The 21,843-nt window shown below is 38.1% G+C and overlaps 1 protein-coding gene across 1 annotated transcript in view; it reads right to left on the minus strand.

Moving 5' to 3' along the window:
* Window positions 1-21,843, minus strand: part of LOC308356554 (uncharacterized protein) — a gene marked incomplete at its 5' end in the record, with an annotated part of 60,066 nt that overhangs the window by 15,498 nt on the left and 22,725 nt on the right. Inside the window, 3 exons of the mRNA XM_080825609.1 lie at window positions 3,066-3,156; window positions 3,876-3,962; window positions 5,891-6,157. Coding sequence (XP_080681735.1) covers window positions 3,066-3,156; window positions 3,876-3,962; window positions 5,891-6,157 — 445 coding nt within the window. The remainder of the gene's footprint in view (window positions 1-3,065; window positions 3,157-3,875; window positions 3,963-5,890; window positions 6,158-21,843) is intronic.

A 21,843-nucleotide genomic window follows, 5' to 3' on the forward strand; every position in this document is an offset into this window, starting at 1 on the left:
AGTGATACTGCAGAATGAGGAAATACATTTGAAATAACCAATTTTCAATTACATAAAGAAATTTTCTCACATTGTTAAAAAAAAAAAAAAAGTCCAGAAGGTAATTTTCCAGAAATGTTGAGAAGGGAAACTAAAAAAGAATTTGCTTTGTAATTGTTTATAATGGCTCTGAGGTGGGGATGCCTGGGTGGCTCAGTCATTATGCAGCTGCCTTGGACTCAGGTCATGATCCCAGGGTCCTGGGAATGAGCCCCACGTCGGGCTCCCTGCTCAACAGAGAGCCTGCTTCTCCTTCTCCCTCTGCCTGCTGCTCTGCCTACTTGTGCTCTCTATCTCTCTGTCAAATAAATAAATAAAATCTTTTAAAAAATGGTTCTGAGTTACTATATATTAATAATCATTTCAGTATGGGTTTTAAATAAAGGAAAAATTGATCTTAAAATACAGAAAATTATGTAGTTTAAAAAGGAAATGGATTTAAATGAGAAAGTCACCGTAGACTGGATATAAGGTCTAATCACACACACTCCTCACCCATCCACATTCAGCTTTTGGGTGGTCTCAGAACATTAGAACAGATCTAAAAATGGGGAAGGAAGCAAAAAAGGCCTCTGACAAGAAGTTTTAAATTCAAATAGCAAAATGTACTTTATTTATACGAGAGGCTCTTATTTAGAACCCCTGAACTCTTAGCTTAAATACAAGTTTAACTAAATCACTTGTTTGGTATTCTAGCAAACAGCACATGGAAAGAGAGAGTGGAAATGCCACTAACAGGTAACAGCAAAATAAGACAACGTAAAGCAAGAGAAAAGAGACAGAGAGGAGAGGAAATGAAAACTCAAAATCACTGCAGGCTCTAGCTACTCAGTATAAGGCAGAAAGCCCTGAGTAATCCTCATCACAGCTAGCACAGAATAGTAACTAATGCTCATTTTAATGACCCTGAATCAATCAAAGATAAAGTTATTATTATTATTATTAGTTTACTTTAGGAATGTAAGGAAAGCCATATGACATATCTGAAAAAAGTCTTTTTTCTAAAACTAAAAAAGAAGCAAAATAAAAGTACTACTTTGTAAACAGGTAAGCTTAGTTATCTAAAACAATGATTTTGATCAAGGCTGTGATAATCTATGCCTAGTGTTCTGAATATTAAACAAACACAGAGTTTTCTAAGTGGATCATAATACCTATGCTAATGCCTCCTTCTTCCTTCTTTCTTTGTCAGCATTCAGAGTCACCATCACCTCGAACCCCCAAAAGAGCTGACTGGCATGGACTACCATGAGCCATGTCCTGAAACAGCCGTGAGACTTCTAGATTTAGACTCAATGGTCTGGGCTTAAATTCTGTATTTATCACTCTATTAGCTACATGACTTTAAAAAATGAACCTCACCTCAGTTTCTACCTCTGTTAAAAAAAAGATATTCTGAATTTCTTATTTATCTAAAGTTTTATTACTATACCAAAACCATATATTTAACACTAATCATGGACACAATAAAGAAATAAGTTAAAAATTTAAAGGGCAAAACCTTCACAGTGAACCCATGTAAATCACATGAGTACCTTTCTGGATAATCTAGTTTTTAATAGCAGTAACAAGTCCTAATAGGTAAGAATTTCTTACATCTTTGGCTTAATTCCTTCTAAGCTGAAAAATCACTTCTGAGTTTAAAAAAGCAGAAAAGCTAAATACTCTTAACACTAAGAATACACGTCAAGAAGCACGGAAAACATTTTTATTTCTTATCCCTATCTGGTGTTAAGACTTTTTGCTTACAAAAAAGCACTTAAAACAACAACAAATATCCAAAATTACCCAAGTCTTACCAATTAAAATAGTAAAGGAACACTGCGACTGGGAAATAGATGTGTAAGTTAAAATGATGGTTCTGTAATTGTGACATGTTTTTTTACCTGTCAAGGTCTCATTCCCCTCTTTCTTTTGATTTCATCTCCTTGATCTCTAATGGGTAAATTCTCTATCCTCTCATTTTCAATCCATTTAGCTCGGGTAGGGCTTATCCCAATGCAGCTGTCCTGGGTGAGACTATTACTCAAGCCTAAACCCCTTTGGCCACAGTGAGAGATTTTGAGATGGCATATGATCCAAGATGATCCAAGCAATACTCATTCTGGGGCTTGTAAGACTAACTAAATAGAAAGAGTTTCTTTCCATGGAAGGATAAGGGAGATGTTTGCTGAGAAGTGCGAAATAGACATGCACGTATCTTCTTACCAAGAAGAAAAAGACTACCTAGAAATAGAGCCAACAGAGAAGTTCAGAGCTAAGAAAAAGATGCCTGTTATAGCATTTGAGTTCCTGGAGCCAGCTATGCCTGAAGCCACACACTTTACTTAAGCCAGTTTAAACTGGATTCTCCGTCACTTCTGACCCAAAGATGACTGATCCTTCCAAGACAGTAGAAATTTCCTTTGAATTTTGGACAAGATGAATTACATCAGTTAAGAATTTACTTCGTGGGGCACCTGGGTGGCTCAGTGGATTGGGCCTTTGCATTCAGCTCAGGTCATGATCTCAGGGTCCTGGGATCAAGCCCCACATCGGGCTCTCTGCTCAGCGGGAAGCCTGCTTCTCCCTCTCTCTCTGCCTGCCTCTCTGCCTACTTGTGATCTCTGTCTGTCAAATAAATAAATAAAATCTTTAAAAAAAAAAAAAAAAAAGAATTTACTTCGTAGGGGCGCCTGGGTGGCTCAGTGGGTTAAAGCCTCTGCCTTCGGCTCAGGTCATGATCCCAGGGTCCTGGGATCGAGCCCCACATCGGGCTGTCTGCTCCACAGAGAGCCTGCTTCCTCTTCTCTCTCTCTCTCTGCCTGCCTCTCTGCCTACTTGTGATCTCTGTCTGTCAAATAAATAAATAAAATCTTAAAAAATAATAATAAAAAAAAGAATTTACTTCATAAATTATGGGGTATACTATTTAGTGGATTAAAAGTTAATTAATTTATCACTCAAGCTTCTTTGACCTAATCATCTTAACCTTAACTTATTTGAAAAGGAAATTAACTATTATTGGACAAGGATGAATAGCTCACCAAGTCTGTAATTACTGGCTGAATGTGGACTTTGTCACAGTGTGCTGTCTCCAGAGTGCAAGCTGCTGCTTCAGGGTTGGTATCAGTGCACCTAGAAACAGAAGAGAAAGAAAACTGTATTTTACGACCATGAGGCAACCTATTACTGAAAAAATTTTAAATGTTCCACTGCTTTTTTACAAAGCAGATTTAGAAAAAAATGAAAATGCTTTAATAATGGTGAAGGAAAAAGCAATAAATGTTATATTAATGAAAAAGATTGTTATATTGATATAATGTGCAAGAGTAGAAACTACACATACATGCATACACATCTGAAGGAATTAAATTATGAATCTAATGAAGACTATGCCACCACAAAAATGAAATTTAAAAGGAATTTTTGAAAAATAGTCATGATACAATATTAAAAACATAGGAAGTGGGGAAAAAAAGAAAGAAACACACTTGGACCATGTGTGGTAGAATTGGAAGTGATTTTTATTTTCTTCTTTAAACTTTCCACATTCTCAAATTTTCTTAAAAATTTAATTTTCAATTTTTTCTGGTAATCAGACTATTTGCCTAAAAAATTTCAAATTTAGAAATACCCTAAAATCATTTTGTTGCTTCTATAATTATGTAGTATGATGGAACGGTTTTGGACATGCAGTTAAAATGTTTAGGGAAGAATAATTTATAATCTGAGTCCTTCCTACACTTAGGTAGACCCTTTCATTTCATTTACAAAAATGATTTCATTCAGGCAGTCATACCCCTAGTGAATTTCTTAGTGGAAGATGTGGATGAATTTGATATACTTATACTTACATGTACAAAGCTTGAGGACCCATCATAGAGGCTAGGAATGCAGACACCACTCCAGACCCTGATCCTACTTCAAGGCATATTTCCACTCTAAAAAAGCAAAATAAAATAAATGAGTATAGTAGGATAAAAATATACATCACAGAAAATGACGCTCAATCTAGTTTTAATGTGTATTTCTCCAGCATCACTCATCTGCAAATACATGGAAATACAAAAGAAATTTATAAACACACTATAAACCACTTTGTGCTCATTTAATACTGTTTAATTACACACTGGGGTGTGTAATTAAAGTTCATAAAATAGATAGCTTCCAATTCATTACTATAAAACATTACATAAAACTATGGAATTAGGTTGAGGGTTGAAAATATTAATATGAAAAACATCACCCCTTCTCACAAGGGTTTAGTAGTTTAGTACTTCCCTAAAATGATAGGGTTAGTTATTATACTATTTATTTATGATGTTTTCTCTATCATCTAAAAGTACATAACATTCACAAATCCATTAGTATATCCTAGAGAAAAAAAATTCCCCCTTTCTCTTAATAGATTTAGAGCAGGAAAAGAAATTCGTTATTTGTACAGCTGTACACTGAACTGAGAAAATCTCACAGAATCTGATCTTACAATATTAGTATAACTTTAAAATGCTTTTGAATAAATTCTTTATTACACTCTATTTTATCCTTCAATTAAATTTACTTCCCTGCCTATAGTCTACATATGCATCAAAAGCACCAGTTTTCTCCATCACAGAAATGGGTTTAATGGGATTTAGGTCTTGCTGGCTACTAGCCTCAAACTCTAGCAGCTTCTAACTTTTGGAATCAACCCACATTATCTGACAAAACTTTATTATTCTGTGGGAAGGTCTGTTGAACCTTACCAGGAGGCTTTTATTTGAAAATAACTATCATGCTTTCATAAACAGAATCCCAAGAACAGAAATAATCTGACTTTATAACAAAATCAGCTCCTTTCACAGCATACTTTGCAATGCAATTGGTGCTTGTAAATCTTTCTGGGGTCTCTTGAGACTAAAAGACAAATTACAAAAAGAAATATAGGGTTCTACATTCCAGTAAATCCCAAAGTTCCATCATTTACAATGAAAAGCTGGCTTCATAAGCGTTGGGGCATTTTATATATGGAAAAATCTGACCAGGTTTAAGAGAGAGAAACACAATACAGAAATACAGATCTATGAAGCCTGACTGCTATTTTATCTTGAGATAACCAATTTCAAGTCTTGATCTTTAAATAAATCTAATTACTCAAATTCCTCTCATTAAAACAATAACAATACAGGTATTCATTCTTTTAATGTCATTTAAAATTTAGGAGGGGGGCACTTCAACAAGTCAGTTTTATTACTTACAAAGTGCTAGGGAAAATTCCACAGGCTGCTAGCTCTGTAGCTATTTAAAATTTTAAGTTAAATGAAAAATTACGCTCTGCAGTCGCACTAGCCACGTTTCAAGGGCTGGGTAGCCACACGCGGCTAACTGGCTTGTTGTTCAGGGCAGAGTATGCTGTTCAGTGGGTTTCAAAATACTTCTCCGCGCCATGATCTCACAACCTCACTTCATTTTTGTGCCCCTCCCTTACCATAGGGTGCCTTTATATACTGAGTAAATTAAATGCCACGCAACTTTTAATATTTTATATTAAAATATTAATATATTTCGGAATATTTGGTTTTTGAACGTGTTAGCACATCACTGCTCTCGGGGGCTGTGGAAAAGATACACGCTGGCGTAGTAAGGAGCTGTGGAGCTCCCGAGACCAAAGCAACACCTTGGCAAAAGTAAAGAGATCCCTGGCCCGCCCATTACAGGTATCTAAAGGAGGATCGTCGGTGACGGCGTTCTGGTATCCACGGTCGCCGAGTCTGCGGACACCGCCTCCTCTCGGGGCAGACAGCATCCCCTCTTTCCCGGGCTCTCCCTCGCCGCCGCCTCTCCAGGACGCCCGAGCCCTCTCCCGCCGGGACCCTCGTCCTCCTCGCACCCTGTCAGCTCGGCCGCTGCTGCCTGGAGCGCGTCCAGCAGCAGGAACGTATCCTCCGCGGGCTCGTACACGTTGGTGAAGGCGCCGCGGCCCGCGCCCAGGCAGCGGTGCGGGGAAGCTCGGAGCTGCCATCTTTCTTCCCTCCGTCCCACGCGCAGACGCCAAAATTCCGCGCGCGCAGGCCGGGCAGTGGAGGGCGGGGCAATGGGGGCAGAGCAGTAGGGCCGGGGCGCCGGAGGCGGAGAGAGGAATCCGGGCTTGTTATTTCTAACAGTTTGTAAGTAAATGTTCTTGGAATTTCTAAGTAAACGGTTCTGTAGTCTGCAAATGCTGACCTTTGCTTTCTTATTTAGAATATTTAAATTTATTTTATTTTATAGATTAGCCCTTGATGCAGGGCATCCTCGATTGTTTTTGACTAAGGGCAGTGTTTTTCCTTTATATTCAAAAGTTTTCTTCTATTTCTTGTTTGCAAAGAATCGAAAAAATACATATGGTCACTAAATTTTACGTTTTTAAATATCAATTGAACTTCAAGTTTTGAGCTTTGAGATTTAAACTTTTTCTCACTTTATTTTTTACTGTAGTATATTATAAAAATTACCTTCCTTATGTTGAATCATGAAGGCACTTTTTATAAGTCTCACTCAAGCAAGATGATTTTTCTTTTAATATCCTGCTGAATTTGGAGTGCTGATAATCTAGCTCTGTTTTGATTATGCTGTCATTACAGGATGAGTTAGGACATTGTTTCTGGCACATCTGGTAGAACTCACACATAAAATTGGATGGATTTAGTGCTTTTTTTTTTAGTGGATGATTCTCTGCTGTTTTGGGGCATCTTCTATAGATTGTTAGATTCTTCAGGCACTTGCACTCTTTTCGAGTCCATTTTTGTACTTTTGCAATAAAACATTTTTACATCTAGTTTTTAAAATTTGAGTAATAAAAATACAGGTAAATACCTAGATACCATTTTTTAAAAACCTGAGTACCTATCACCCAGAATTGATAATTAATAGTACTTTCTCATATTTCCTTAAGAGTATTTATTTTATTTTTAAAATACATATTATACTACATATTACTATTTAATAATTGTGTTAAATGTAATATTTATTTTTTAAAAAAGATTTTATTTATCTGACAGACAGAGATCACAAGTAGGCAGAGAGGCAGGCAGAGAGAGAGAGGGGGATGCAGGCTCCCCGCTGAGCAAAGAGCCCAATGTGGGGCTTGATCCTAGGACCCTGGGGTCATGACCTGAGCCGAAGGCAGAGGCTTTAACCCACTGAGCCACCCAGGTGCCCCAAATGTAATATTTATTATAACGAATTATCTCACATGGTTATGGAGACTCACAGACCCAAAATCTGTAGAACCAATTTCCTATCCTTAAGAGTTTTTAAATATAAGAACTAACATAAGACAGATGAAGTGGATGTTTTTTCTGTATTCACCCTCAGTTGCATTCTGTAAACCTCTCTCCAACCCGACTTCTCTCATGAAGTTAGTGTGTATCCCTCCAATCACTGTTTTTATGTTTTTACATTCAGATATTCATGACAGTGAATGGCTAGTATGTTTTCAAATTTGTTTCGCTGGTAATAGGTTGGACAAACTGTTCTTCCCATTTCTTTTTCACTGAAAATTCTCACTCCGTGTCTTCGTATATATAGTTAGTTTACTCCTTTTCATTGCCAGATAGCATTATATGTAAATATAAAATATCCTATCTGGAATGGTTAAATATCTATTGGTAAACATTTAATCCTCTCCGGATTTTCATTATTTTAAACAATACTGTGATTAACTTTCTCAAACAAGCTTTTTTCTGATCCTGTACAAAAGTTCCTTGGGATCCAAGCCAGAATGGATTAGCAGTGTTGTATACACATTTTCAATTTTACTAAACATTTTCAAATTTCTTTCCAAACTAATTGTGCTTAGTTGGTGGGAGGCTTAATATTTGATTTATTATTATTAGACTTATTTTTAAAATTTATTTTAAACTGAATTGGCCTGGTGGTCATTGAGTTTAGGCACGTGTTCATATGTTCTTCATTTGAAGTTCTTCCTTTGTGAACTGTCTGTTCATTTTTGCCTATTTATTCCTTTTGAATTTTGTTTTTATTTCCATTAAAGTTGATACATGCATAATTTAATAGGCCAAATAGTGCTACATGAGTTATGAAAAGCAATCCAGTCTAGTACACCAAGATCTAATTTCTCATGTCTCATTCTCCAGAAATGACCATTTTCAACTTTTATCTGCTTCTTTGGCCATTTATCCATATCTCTATATACGAAGCTTATAACAATATTACTTCATTTCTCAATTTTCACATAATCTATGAGTTCTTATGATAGAAGGTAAATTACGTTCATGTGATAGAAGGCAAGAATTTGATTCTCCTGCCGCCCATAAACAAATGTAATTGCCAGGCCCCCTCTCCCTCTAGTCCCTATACGGTTATATTGTGATTGATTGATTGACTTTTACATAATTCTGTCTATAGAAATGGTATCTGGACCTGATTTCTGTATTATACCTGTTACTTCCTTGCACAACTCTTTGCTTTTCCTTAAAGTTAATAATCATCTGTTGTTTTATTTTCCTAGGTCTGCCATAACAAATTATTTCAAACTAGATGGCTTAAAAGAACAGAAGTTTATCCTCTCTGTTTTGGAAGTCTGAAGTCAAGGTGGTAGAAGGGCCATGGCTCCCTATGAAGGCTATAGGGAAGAATCCTTCCTTGCCTCTTCTAACCTCTGCTGGTTGACAGCAATCTCTGGCCTTCCTTGTCTTGCATCAGCAGCGTAACTCCCATTTCTGCCCTGGTCTTCATGTGGACTTCTTTCCAGTGTATCTTTTCTTCCTCCAAACCTCTTTCCTTATAAGGACACCAGTCATGGGGTTTGGGGCCCACCTTAATCCAGTATGACCTCATTTTAACTTGATTATATTTCCAAAGACACTTTGTAAATAAAGATACATGTATATGTGTGGGTGTGTTTGTATGTGCACATATATATGTATGTATATGTACATATGTACATACATATATACATATACATATATGTATATTCAGAATTTCAGCATATCGTTTTGGAGAATGTGATTGAACCCACAACACCTAGTAATAATTGCCCTTTCATTTGCATAGTTATCTATATATCACAGTTCAGCCTCAAAGTCTTTTCTAGTTGTTTACCCCCTGCCTGACTCTACCCCATCCCAATACATTTAAAGACATTGAGCATCCTGGTTATTTCTGTCTAATCTATTTAGGCACCACTGTATGTCTCTGGGACTCATTCCTGGGCTCTGTTTCTTCAGCTCTGCCTCAGGCTAGCCCTCGCTCTGATGCCAGGATGGCTGCATCTTATAGCTTCACTCCCTAAATTCAGTGGCAGAGTCTTTTTCAGTCACTTGCACTCAAGTCCTGTCATTCACTCCTTCTTACTGGCCCCAAATGGGTCCTATGCTCATGCTTGAATTGATCCTGTGGCCAGGTATGTGGTGAATTGATTTCCTCACACCTGTCTTGGGGCCTGGAGGGAGGTCTCATCACCACCAGATAGCCAGAATGGTACCCTAAGAGCAAAACCATAGTGCTGATATAGGCGCTGGGCAAAAACACAAAACACACTGAAGCGTGTTGGTGATTACTTTACTCTGGCTTGCTATTGTCTTTTGTTTTGTTTATAATATCTCTTACTCTGCAGATATTTAAAAATGATTAAATCTGTTTTGTTTTTTTTTTTAGTTTCTGATTTATGTGTTGTGCTAAGAAAATACTCTGTAAGAAAAGTTCATTTTCTCATTTCAAAGTATAGATGTCACTATATTAATTGGATCTACCTTATTAACTAGGTCGTTAGATTTTTTTTTAAGGTTTTATTTATTCACTTGTCAGAGACACAAGCTGGGGCAGCTGCAGGCAGAGGGAGAAGCAGGCTCCCCACTGAGCAAGGAGTCTGATGCAGGACCCCATCCCAGGACCCTTGGATCATGACCTGAGCCGAAGGCAGATGCTTAACTGACTGAGCCACCAAGGTGGCCCCAGGCAAGTCAACATATATAATATATAACATATATTTTATATATATAAATTTTCTTTTCATCTTGTTGGTGGACTTTTTCAATATGATCGGTATCTTTCTTTCATCAATTCTGGGAAATCTATTTATATGTTCTTTGTTTTTTTCTTCCCTTCCATTCTCTGTTCTTGTCTGCTGGAATTGCAATCATATAGATGGAGATGCACTCGATGTCTTCAGGTCTCTTTGTTTTTGTTCTTTCTATCTGCCTTAGATGGGGCTACCTGGAAATGGATGCTGGGATGGAGATCTGCAGATAGGAGGCTTATTGCTTAAGTTCCCTCGGAGACAATGTCTGGGAGGGAAAGATAAGGAGGGTAGGGTGAAAGGAGAGTTGAACTGTGCTGCAGTTGTAAGAAAGGCCTCGCCTGACTGTTCAGGGAGCTTCAGGGCTGGGATGACCCTTCAGATTGTCCTGAATCCAAGCAAGGGGGCCTGTGTGCCTTTGGGGAAAGGACATAAACGGGCAAAGCAATTCTTTCCCAAGGGTAATTCCTGGAGAGGGACTTGGCTGTGAGCTGCCAGCCGCCAGCAGGTGGCAGAACGTGTGGGTCCCTGGCAGGGATCTGGGTGGTGGACCACAGCACCTATGACACCATCTCTGTCATTCTGAGCACAATTTAGGCTTCCAGCGAGCATGAATATATTCTGCTTTTTGGCTTACTATTAAGATTTTTATTTGGTAAGCATTTTCTCTTTTTCTAATCTGGGGTTCTTAAAAACAGTATTTTGTTTCATGGATACAGTGTCCATTCTCATCTCTCTGTGGTTTTCAGTTGTACTATTTTCAAAGTTTCCATTTGTTTGCTGCATAAATTCTCCCTTAGTGACATTCCTTAGCTTGTATGTTTTTCATGGTGTTTGCTTACTTTAGACGTTTACTTTCTGCTTGCATGGCTATCTTTGTAGTTCAGGTTGGGTCAGCCTGCCTGTGAAGGTATTATGTACACCAGAGTCAGCAACAGGGATTGTAGAAGACGGGGTGTTTAGCTGCCAGACAGGGCATCCCAGTAAGCTTCTCTTAGGGAAGTAGAGCTCCCTCCTCCTCCTGAGCTTGGCTTCTGGCCCAACATTTAGAGCATATCTGTGTTTTCTACTCCAGATGGCAATCAACCGCTCTGGTGGTTGCTCCATGATTCTTTCCAATAAACTGTGTCCGTAGCCTCGACACTTATTCTTCTGGAATTGCCCCGGTTTTCCTTGAACAATTATATGCTTTCTACTCTCTTTTCAGGATGGGTGGGATGGTGTATCACCTGAGTATCCTTTCCATCTTTCTTCTAGAAGGCCTTCTTGAAATACTGAGGCTGGAACCCTCCAAACTACATTTTTTTAAAAAAGATTTTATTTATTTATTTGACACAGAGAGAGAGATCACAAGTAGGCAGAGAGGCAGGCAGAGAGAGAGAAAGAGAAGCAGGCTCCCTGCCAAGCAGAGAGCCCGATGCGGGACTCGATCCCATGACCCTGGGATCATGACCTGAGCCGAAGGCAGAGGCCTTAACCCGCTGAGCCACCCGGGCACCCCAAAACTACATTTTTTAGACTCCTTTGATGCTCTAGTGTTGGATGGGATCTAGGTTCCACTGATACACTTAAACACGTGAGCTTTAGAAGGCGCAAGTGGTACAGTCTGAAGCAGAGGCTGACTTCTCTTGTCTGTTACTTCGGCAGGCAAGCTGAGTTGTAGGGGAGCTTGATTTCCTGCAACAATTGTGGTGAGGGTCTCAGCATTAGGGCTGTAGCTTTGTAGGTGTTGAGAGGCAGGGCACATCTTTATTTTGCTGCTGTGGGTGGTGGCGTGAGTGGTCTGGGTCTGGAGCCAGCAACAGCAGCCAATTCCTTCTGGCAGGTCCAGAAGTTCAGTTCTGTAATGTGGCTTTATGACGTGTTCCCAGAAGTCCAGCCCAGAGCTGATCTTCTTCAGCCCTCCCAACTGCTCTGATACCCATTAGCCATCCTGTAATGGATCCCCTTTAGCTGACCCAAACTAGAGTGAGTTTCGTATGCAGTAAAACTGTCACTGATCCATGGGGATTCCAGGCATTTTCTGGTATATTACAGTACTGCTCTCTTATTTCAGAGGTGTTTTAGATTTGTTATTTTAGGGGTAGTGCTAGTGGTTTTGCTGGTATGGTAGTAGGATCAAATGCTTTGATATTTTGATTTCATCTTCCTAGTGAGAATTAATTTTTCTCAGAGACAACAGATTTAATAGCACATTGTAACAAGAGATATATTTAATCTTAAAAAGGCTTTGGTCCGGGGCGCCTGGGTGGCTCAGTGGGTTAAAGCCTCTGCCTTTGGCTCAGGTCATGATCCCAGGGTCCTGGGGTCGAGCCCCGCATCGGGCTCTCTGCTCAGCAGGGAGCCTGCTTCCTCCTCTCTCTCTGCCTGCCTCTCTGCCTACTTGCGATCTCTGTCAAATAAATAAATAAAATCTTATTTTTTTAAAAAAAGGCTTTGGTCCAAGTCTCTTGCACTATAAAAGATAATATCCTTGCTTTTTTTTGTTTGTTTGTTTTCTTTTTGGAAAGTTATTTTAACAGGTTCTTGTCCCATCTAAGCCTGGGTGCATTTTAACAGAAACCACAAGTTGCTGCTGGCGTTCTCCATGAATCCAAGACTGGCACCAATCTTAACTAGATTCCAATCTCCTCTGGATATAAGGGGACTCTTTGGGAGATTTCAGTTAATTCCACCATAGTTTAGTAGTCAGTGAGATAGCCCATAAACCTAACATAGTCCATTTTCAGTGCATCTTTAAAAATGAGTCTAAATTTTTAAAAAAATTTTTTAAAGATTTTATTTATTTATTTCACAGACAGAGATCACAAGTCACACAGAGATTACAAGTAGGCAGAGAGGCAGGCAGAGAGAGAGGAGGAAGCAGGCTCCCTGCCGAGCAGAGAGCCCGATGCGGGGCTCGATCCCAGGACCCTGGGATCATGACCTGAGCCGAAGGCAGAGGCTTTAACCCACTGAGCCACCCAGGCGCCCCATAAATGAGTCTAAATTTTTACAACCAAAGAATTCTTTCTAAATTTTTGTTTGTTTGTTTGTTTCCATAAAGCATCCATCCTTCAGGGTTGATCATTACACTTAAAATACTATGACACAAGCTGGGAGAGAGTATTTGAAAAAGACAAATCTGATAAAGGATTGTTACCCAACACATATAAAGAACTCTTAAAACTCAAAAAAAGAAAATAAAAAAACAGATTTAAATATTCGGCAAAAGTTCCGAACAGACATCTCACCAAATAAATAATACAGATTGCAAATAAGGATATGAAAATACGCTCAACATTATATGTCATTAGGAAATCTCAAAACAATACGATGCAATGGTTTACCTATTAGAATGGCCCAAATCCAGAACACTGACAACACCAAATGTTGGTGAGCATGTAGACAATAGGAACCTCATAGACTGCCTGGAAATGCAAAGTGGAATCGCCATTGGGGAAGACAGGTTGGTGATGTCTTACAAAATTAAATACACTCTTGCCATACAACCCAATAATTATGCTCCGTGGTATTTACTTAAATGAGTTGAAAAGCAGTGACAGATGCTGGCGACACTGTTGGTGGGAATGCAAGCTGGTGCAACCACTCTGGAAAACAATGTGGAGGTTCCTCAAAAAACTGAAAATAGAGCTACCCTATGACCCAGCGATTGCACTACTGGGTATATATCCTAAAGATACAAACGTGGTGCTCCGAAGGGGCACGTGCACCCAAATGTTTAAAGCAGCAATGTCCACAACAGCCAAACTATGGAAAGAGCCTAGATGTCCATCAACAGATGAATGGACAAAGAAGATGTGGTATATATACACAATGGAATACTATGCAGCCATCAAAAGACATGAAATCTTGCCATTTGCGACGATGTGGATGGAACTAGAGGGTATTATGCTTAGCGAAATAAGTCAATCGGAGAAAGACAATCATATGATCTCTTTGATATGAGGAAGTGGAGATGCAATGTGGGGGGGTTGGGGGCAGGTAGGAAAAGAAAAAATGAAAGAAGATGGGATTGCGAGGGAGACAAACCATAAAAGACTCAATCTCAAAAAACAGACTGTGGGTTGCTGGGGGGAGGGGGGACGGGAGAGGGTGGTGGGGATATGGACATTGGGGAGGGTATGTGCTATGATGAGTGCTGTGAAATGTGTAAACCTGGCGATTCACAGACCTGTACCCCTGGGGATATAAATACATTATATGTTTATTAAAATAAATAAATAAATTTTTAAAAAATGAGTTGAAAAGCTATATCCATGTAAAAACCTGCACAAAGATGTTTGTAGCAGCTTTTTTCATAATTGCCAAAACTTGGAAGCAACCAAGATTATTGGGTCCTTCAGTAGGTGAATGGATAAATAAAACAGTGACACATCCAGACAATAGATTTTCTTTTAAAGATTTTATTAATTTATTTGAGGGAGAGAGAGAGAAAAAATGAGTGAGGGAAGGGGCAGAGGGAGAAGCAGACTCCCCACTGAGCAGGGAGCCCAGTGTGGGGCTTGATCTCAGAACCCTGAGATTATGACCTGAGCCCAAGGCAGATGCTTTAACTAACTGAGCCACACAGGTGCCCCCAGATAATAGAATATTTTTGAGCCCTAAAAAGAAATGAACTATCAAGCCATGAAAAGATATGGAGGAAACTTACATATATATTATTAAGTGAAAGAAGCCAACCTGAAAAGGCTATGTATGTTATGATTCTAATTATATGACATTGTTGAAAATGAAAAACTATAGAGACAGGAAAAAGATCAGTAGCTGCCAGGGGTTAGTGAGAAGGAAGGGATGAATAGGTGAAGCACAGAAGATTTATAGGGCAGTGAAATTATCCCATATAATACTGCTATGGTGGAGAATATGAAATATATACATGAGAAATATATATATATGAAAAAAGTATATATTTTTCATATATATTTACTTATACATATATAATATGTATCTATATATATATTTGTTAGTTTTTTACAAAATCTAGAACGCACAACACCAAGGGTGAGCCTTAATGTAACCAAAGGACTTCAGGTGATAATAATGTGTCACTATAGGTTCTCTGATAGTAACAAACGTATGTCTTTGGTGTGTGTGTAATGTTGATAGTGGAAGAAGCTTGGTGTGCGTATGTGTTAGGAGGTATATGAGAACTTCTCACTTTCCACTCAGTTTTGCTGTAAATCAAAAACTGCTTCAAAAAATAAAGTCTATTTAAAAGAAACTTTATGTGGGGCGCCTGGGTGGCTCCGTCGGTCATGTGTCTACCTTTGGCTCAGGTCACAATCTCAGGGTCCTGGGATCAAGCCCCACATCAGGTTCCTTGCTCAGCAGGGAGCCTTCTTCTCCCTCTGCCCCTTATGACACATTAATAAACAATATTTTTAGGGACACCTGGCTCATTCAGGAGTGCATGCAACTATTGATCTTGGGGTTGTGAGCTCAAGCCCCACATTGGGTATAGAGGTTACTTAAAAATAAAATCTTTAAAAATTATATATTTTTATTATTTGTTTAGACTTAGAAGGTAATTTTAAGTACTTTTACTAAAGTAGAGTTAAAAGATAAGCATGTTTTAGTTAACAAAATGCCTCCTGTTATTATCGTCATAATCATTATTATTTGACTTCCAAAATCCTCAATAGGCTTTAGAAATTTAGTGATCAGTGATGTTCATGTTGAGAAAAAACATATCTACACAATATTGCTTTTGTACTTCTGATGTTGCTATTGCTTTTTTTTTTTTTTTTTTTTTAGATTTTATTTGTTTATTTGACAGAGAGCGTGAGCGAGCACAAGCAGGGCAGCACAGGGAGAGGGAGAAGCAGGCTCCCTGCTGAGCGAGTGCCCCCCCCCATCCCCCGGTGTGGGGCTTGATCCCGGGACTCTGAGATCATGACCTGAGCCTAAGGCAGATGCTGAACTGACTGAGCCACCCAGGCGCCCAAGATGTTGCTATTGTTAATATTCTTATGCTATAATGATCTCAGTTAAAAGCATAGGAAAGATTCCCTCTAATACAGCATGGTCAGTACAGTAAGCGGGATGCTTCCTAACCGGACACCTTTGCTTGCCTCAGCCAGTTGAACTGTCAGGATGGTTACTCATCCACTGGATGATTTCACAACCCTCTTCTTAAATGTGGTTGCTTTTGGACACATTTTATCCTGGAAACAAAATCTGGGCTCCATAATACATTCAGAAATAGGAGATTCTTGTCTTTTTTCCAGCTGGTACTGGTAGGGTTTACACATTTACTCCTGTACCACAGGAACAGCTGTTCGAGAAGCCGAGGGAGGGTGCGTTCAATTCCATTACTTTGGCACGATAGAAGGTCACCTGAAAGAGGGAGACTCTCCCAGCTTGTCCATAGTTGGAAAATTAACTCTTTTAAGTGCTCTAAAAAAAATCTCTATAGGTGGTCAGATCTTATGAACTTAGGACCAGCAATGACCTCATCACCTTCAGCTGGTTTAAAAGTTACCTTTGGCTGCTGAGCACTTTATGAGATCTTGTTAATTATGATTGTTTTTCCTAGTTATAAGTCCTTCTGAATAAATTTTTACAAAACATTTGTTTTTATTGCTTACATAACTACATAAAATATTTTCATTGGTGTCAAAATGCCATGTTATTGCCAAAGTTCCATTTTAATTTCTAGAAATTGTTGGAAAGTTAATATTCACATTTTCATGGCACCCTTGCTGTAGTATTAAATCATGTTTACTGAAATTTACAACAGAAGTCATAATTACATTGCATTTTATACAGAATAAAGCACAGAACAGACAACCTTTCCAGTTAATCTCTATGGTTAATAATTATATTTTCCTTTCTTTAAAGGATAAATCATGAATGAAATTCAGTGTCTTTCTGAAACTGAGTTTTCACAGAAATGATTTGCCTGGATACTCATAATTCACTTCTCTTTTCAACACAGTAGGGTTTTAGTTTAGAAAACAGTCAAATCATAAGAACAGTCAAATCATAAGAACCACAGGCTTAAATGAACTTATTGTCATAGTAAAGAAAGCACCAAAATGGCCTCGAGACCCACAACGATCTTCGAACATCTATAAAATGAAGATAATAAGACTATTGATCCCAGACACAGTCTTGCAGGCAAAGAACTATACATTTCTCAAGATACTACTAGTACTGTTTTTAATATCAACAACAAAAATTCATGGCATATTCCCTGAGATACATTAATTCCCATAACCTAGTATAATGGGTACTCCATTTTTTATTGTTTCTATTTTAAAGGTTATATTTTTCTGTTTACTGAGCTTATAAGTAGGCTTAATAAGTTCCAGTTAAGCTGATTATTCTGCACAAGAAGATATGATACAATTTCCCGAATAAACAGATATCAATCAACAAATATTTACTGAGCATCTTCCATGTTCCAGGAATCTTGCCATGTACCGAAAGAAAATATTTTTAAGTATGGTCAAATCATTCCCTAGATCATATACGAGACAAGGAATTTATTCCCCCAAATTTAGTCTAGTAATGACTACTGAATATTTATAAGTATGAATAATTAGCTAACCCTTATAAAATTCTCGTTAGTTTATTCTCTAACTGGAACCATTTTATTACTTTATAATACCATTTTAGTAAGTTTTGCTTTTGTTATTGTAAAATATACATAACATAAAAATTTACCTTTTTGCCATTTTTAGATATACAGTTCAGTTGTGTTAAATACATTCACATTATTGTACTACCACTACCACGATCCATCTCCAGAACTTTTTGATCTTCTCAAACCAAAATTCTGTACCATTAAACAATTATTCCCTATTCTCTGCCCCCATCCCACCCAGCTCTTGGCAACTACTATTCTATTTTCTGTTTCTATGAATCTGACCACCTAAATACCTCATGTAAGTGAAATCATACAACAGTTGTCCTCTTATGTCTGGCTACTTTCAGTTAGCAAAATGTCTTCAGTGTTAATCCATGCTGCAGCATGTGTCAGAATTTCATTTCTTTTATTACAGTGAGTAATATGCATTGCACGTATACATCTCACTTTATCCATTTATCCATCAATGGGCATTTGGGTTATTTCCACATTTTGACTATTGCAAATAATGCTGTTATGTACACTGGTGTACAAGTAACTATTCAAGTCCCTGATTTCAAATCCTTTGAGAATATACACAGAAGTGGAATTGCTAGATAAGTTTTGCTTTCAAAAATTCCAACTTGCAATAACATATCTTTTTATTTTTTTCTAAAGATTTTATTTATTTCTAAAGATTTTATTTAAGATTTTATTTAAGATTTTATTTAAGAGAGCGGGGGTGGGGGGCAGGGAGCAAAAGGTGAGGGAGAGGGAGGGGGCGGAGATTCCACACTGCGCAGGGAGCCTGAGGCAGGGCTGGATCCCAGAACCCTGAGATCATGACCTCAGCCGAAACCAAGAGAGGGAGGCTTGAACAACTGAGCCACCCAGGGGCCCCTATCTTTTGACTTAAAAAAAAAAAAGTGTCATCAAATTCAGTCTCTAGACTGATTTTCTTTTTTTTAAAGTAGGCTCCACACTGGGCCTGATCGCCCTGATCTCCCTGAGATCAAGACCTGATCTGGGTCAGAGTCAGACACTTAGCTGACTGAACCACCCAGATGCCCCTCTATACTGAATTTTAAACTGCAAAATAGCTATTTTATTCTCTTCTATTCTCTTTCATGGTATAACTTAAAAACCCAGATTAAAATAAAAGTACTTTTCATACTTAGGACTTAAAGGTAAATCTCCTGATAATACCAATGTTAGCCAACTTTTCTCCAGCAAAATGCATCGTGCTTTGGTGATATCATCCATAAAGACCCTTCCTACTGCCCCACACCTTGTATCCTCTGCCTTTCGGTGTCAACCATCCGTGTACTTAAGCACCAAGCCTTTCTGTTCTTGTAGCTGATATGTTCCCCTCCAACTCTTAACACATTCTTATCTCCTACTTCCAAATAACACATACATTTTTTTAAAGATATTTGAAAAACTAATGATGTTCTGTATGTTGGCTACCTGAACATATTTTTTTAAAAAAAGACTTTATTTATTTGAGAGAGAGCACGCACCTAAGAGAAAGAAAGCAGGAGCAGTGGGGAATGGCAGAGGGAGAGGGAGACACAGACTCCCCTCAAAGCAGGGAGCCCAATGGAAGACTTGATCCCAGGACCCCGGGATCATGACCTGAGTTGAAGGCAAACCCTAACCAACTGAGCCACGCAGGTACCCCTAACACATATGTATTTTAATAATGCCACCACAATGCTCACAGTTTTGCTGTTAAACTTAGAGTTACTTAATGGGAAGAATTCCAGCCAAATGGAGTAAGAACAAAATAGTATGTTTCAGATCAAATTGTGATTCTCCCTCAACACAGTATTTCATTTCATACCACCATAAAAACCAGATGTACCACAGCTGGTCCATAATACAAATATTACTATCTGTTATTCAGTGGTGTTACAGAAGGATTCCACGACACTTTAAAAAATTAATAGGCAAGAATTCTATTCACATTATTATGTGAGTAGTTTTTAAAACTATGAAAATATAAGTAAGGCATTTCATCACTATTGTGAGTGGAAATATAACTTAGAGATACGAAGCCATTTTCGAATTCCTGTGAATTACTGACCACTTGAGAAGAGAAATGTAGTTTCTATCAAAAAGAAAGAGAGTTATTATGCCTTGCATACAATCCATAATTTTAAGACACTGGTGGCATGATGAAGTTATCAAAGTCTTTCTGACAAGGTAAAGACCATCATAACTCACTGCCACCTTCATCAAAGTTGGTGAATTATGGAGTACATGAAGGGTAATTACCCTTCAAGTAAAGTAGGTGGGCAGTTTCTTATTATAAATTTTTATCTTTAATACATAAATTGTCATACTTTGTTAACAAACAATTTGAAGCAAGCTGAATTATGTGATTAAGTTATAAAAGAAAATTACTTCTTATCTGCTCATTTCTCATCCAAGACATCAAATACATGATTTTTGTTACTAAAGTCCAGTGATTGGTACCGAAACCAGTCAGAGCTGTGGAAATACAAATTAACTGAATAGGATAAGACTTTCCTCAATTATTTTTATAGCAAGGAAGGACAAAATATTTTCAAAGATGTGATACAATTTTAATTCTTAAATCAACAATTAAAGAATCTATTTTGCCAATCAGTCAACAATGATAGTAATAACCTTGAAATATCTATAATATATCCATCATTTAATAAACCCAACTACGCACTATGCATGCTAAATCATGACTTGGAGAACTCTAATTCCTTAGATAGATATATAAATACAGGAAATAACAAATATATCCTGAGAATATCCAACTAGTTTTTACTGCAAAGCTCTATATGTTTCCACCCATTCACCAAAGAATCCACACTTCCACTAGCCCCTCAAGAATACCATGAATTTGGATTTCCTTGCTTAGAGTTGCACAAGAGTTTCCTCCCAGAAGTAAAGGTGACTGGGATCTTGTCCAGTCTGACTTTAGGCGCTCAGACCATAACATGGCATATTTCCCATATCTTTAACTGAGCCCAGGAAGTTTGTCCAACCACAGGCCACTCCCAGAACACAAGAACTCCAAGTAGCACAGGATGGTGAGAGCTATATTTAGAGCCTGCCCGGGCATATGGCCAAGTTACAAAAGCCCTGTGGGTCTGACAGGGCCTGGACATACAAATCCCCAGAACTATATCTAGTCCTCTTCTACCAGCTTCCCACCTCAAATGGAATGGGTTGAAAAATGTGGATTGTCGGGGCACCTGGGTGGCTCAGTGGATTAAAGCCTCTGCCTTCGGCTCAGGTCATGATCCCAGGGTCCTGGGATCGAGCCCCACATCGGGCTCTCTGCTCAGCGGGGAGCCTGCTTCTCCCTCTCTCTCTGCCTGCCTCTCTGCCTACTTGTGATCGCTCTCTGTCAAATAAATAAATAAAATCTTTAAAAAAAAAAGAAAAGAAAAATGTGGATTGTAAAACTATTTTTGAGGAAGATAAGTACAATGTTAAAGATAAAGCATTTCTCCCTGGCCTTTACATCAGCATAATGATTTCCAAACTAAGGGATGACTTTAAGTGAAATTCAGATCATTATATTTCAAGAGTGGTGATGAACAGCCTTAATTTACAAATCTCAGATGGAAGAGTAAAATGATTTTCTACTTCCAGAGGTGCTACCTTCTTCTCACTGCACCGTAAGGGTCAAATGTTGAGGCTGGAATTATCATTATTATACCTAATTATAATCACACTTTGCTTGGTAGTTTTCTTTCACATAACTTTTGATGTAGAAATTGTTATGATATATTCTTGACCTTCATATTATGCATCAAAAGAGTAGTCATTTACTTATTCCTGTTTAGAGTAAATTATTGATTTGCTACTGACTACTCAGAATGAAGATCAACGAAACAGATTTAAAATTGTAAAGAATGTGGAGCCTAGTTCCATCTGACCCTCAACTTTTTGCTAACAAACTTGAGATGTGTCTGAACTGAAAGGCACGTTTTAGTTTCCATATATATAGAAACTGGGAAGCTTCTACATTTTCTCCATGAATGATTCAAAATTTAATTGCTAGAAATCTGTCAGTTTGTAATCATTTTCCTTCAATGTTCAGAAGTTCATAAAACTGACAGAAATAAGACTCAGAAACTGTTCATAGCAACAATCTAGAAAGACTAAGTAGAAAGTGAGAAAATTTGCTTCCAAGATTAGTAAGAGCTTATATTGAATGGTTGCTAGCTAAGTGCTAGGCACTTTCCAAAGTACTTTTAGAAGT

Source organism: Martes martes (assembly GCF_963455335.1).
Source record: "Martes martes genome assembly, chromosome: 16".
In the NCBI taxonomy this organism is placed as follows: Eukaryota; Metazoa; Chordata; class Mammalia; order Carnivora; family Mustelidae; genus Martes; species Martes martes.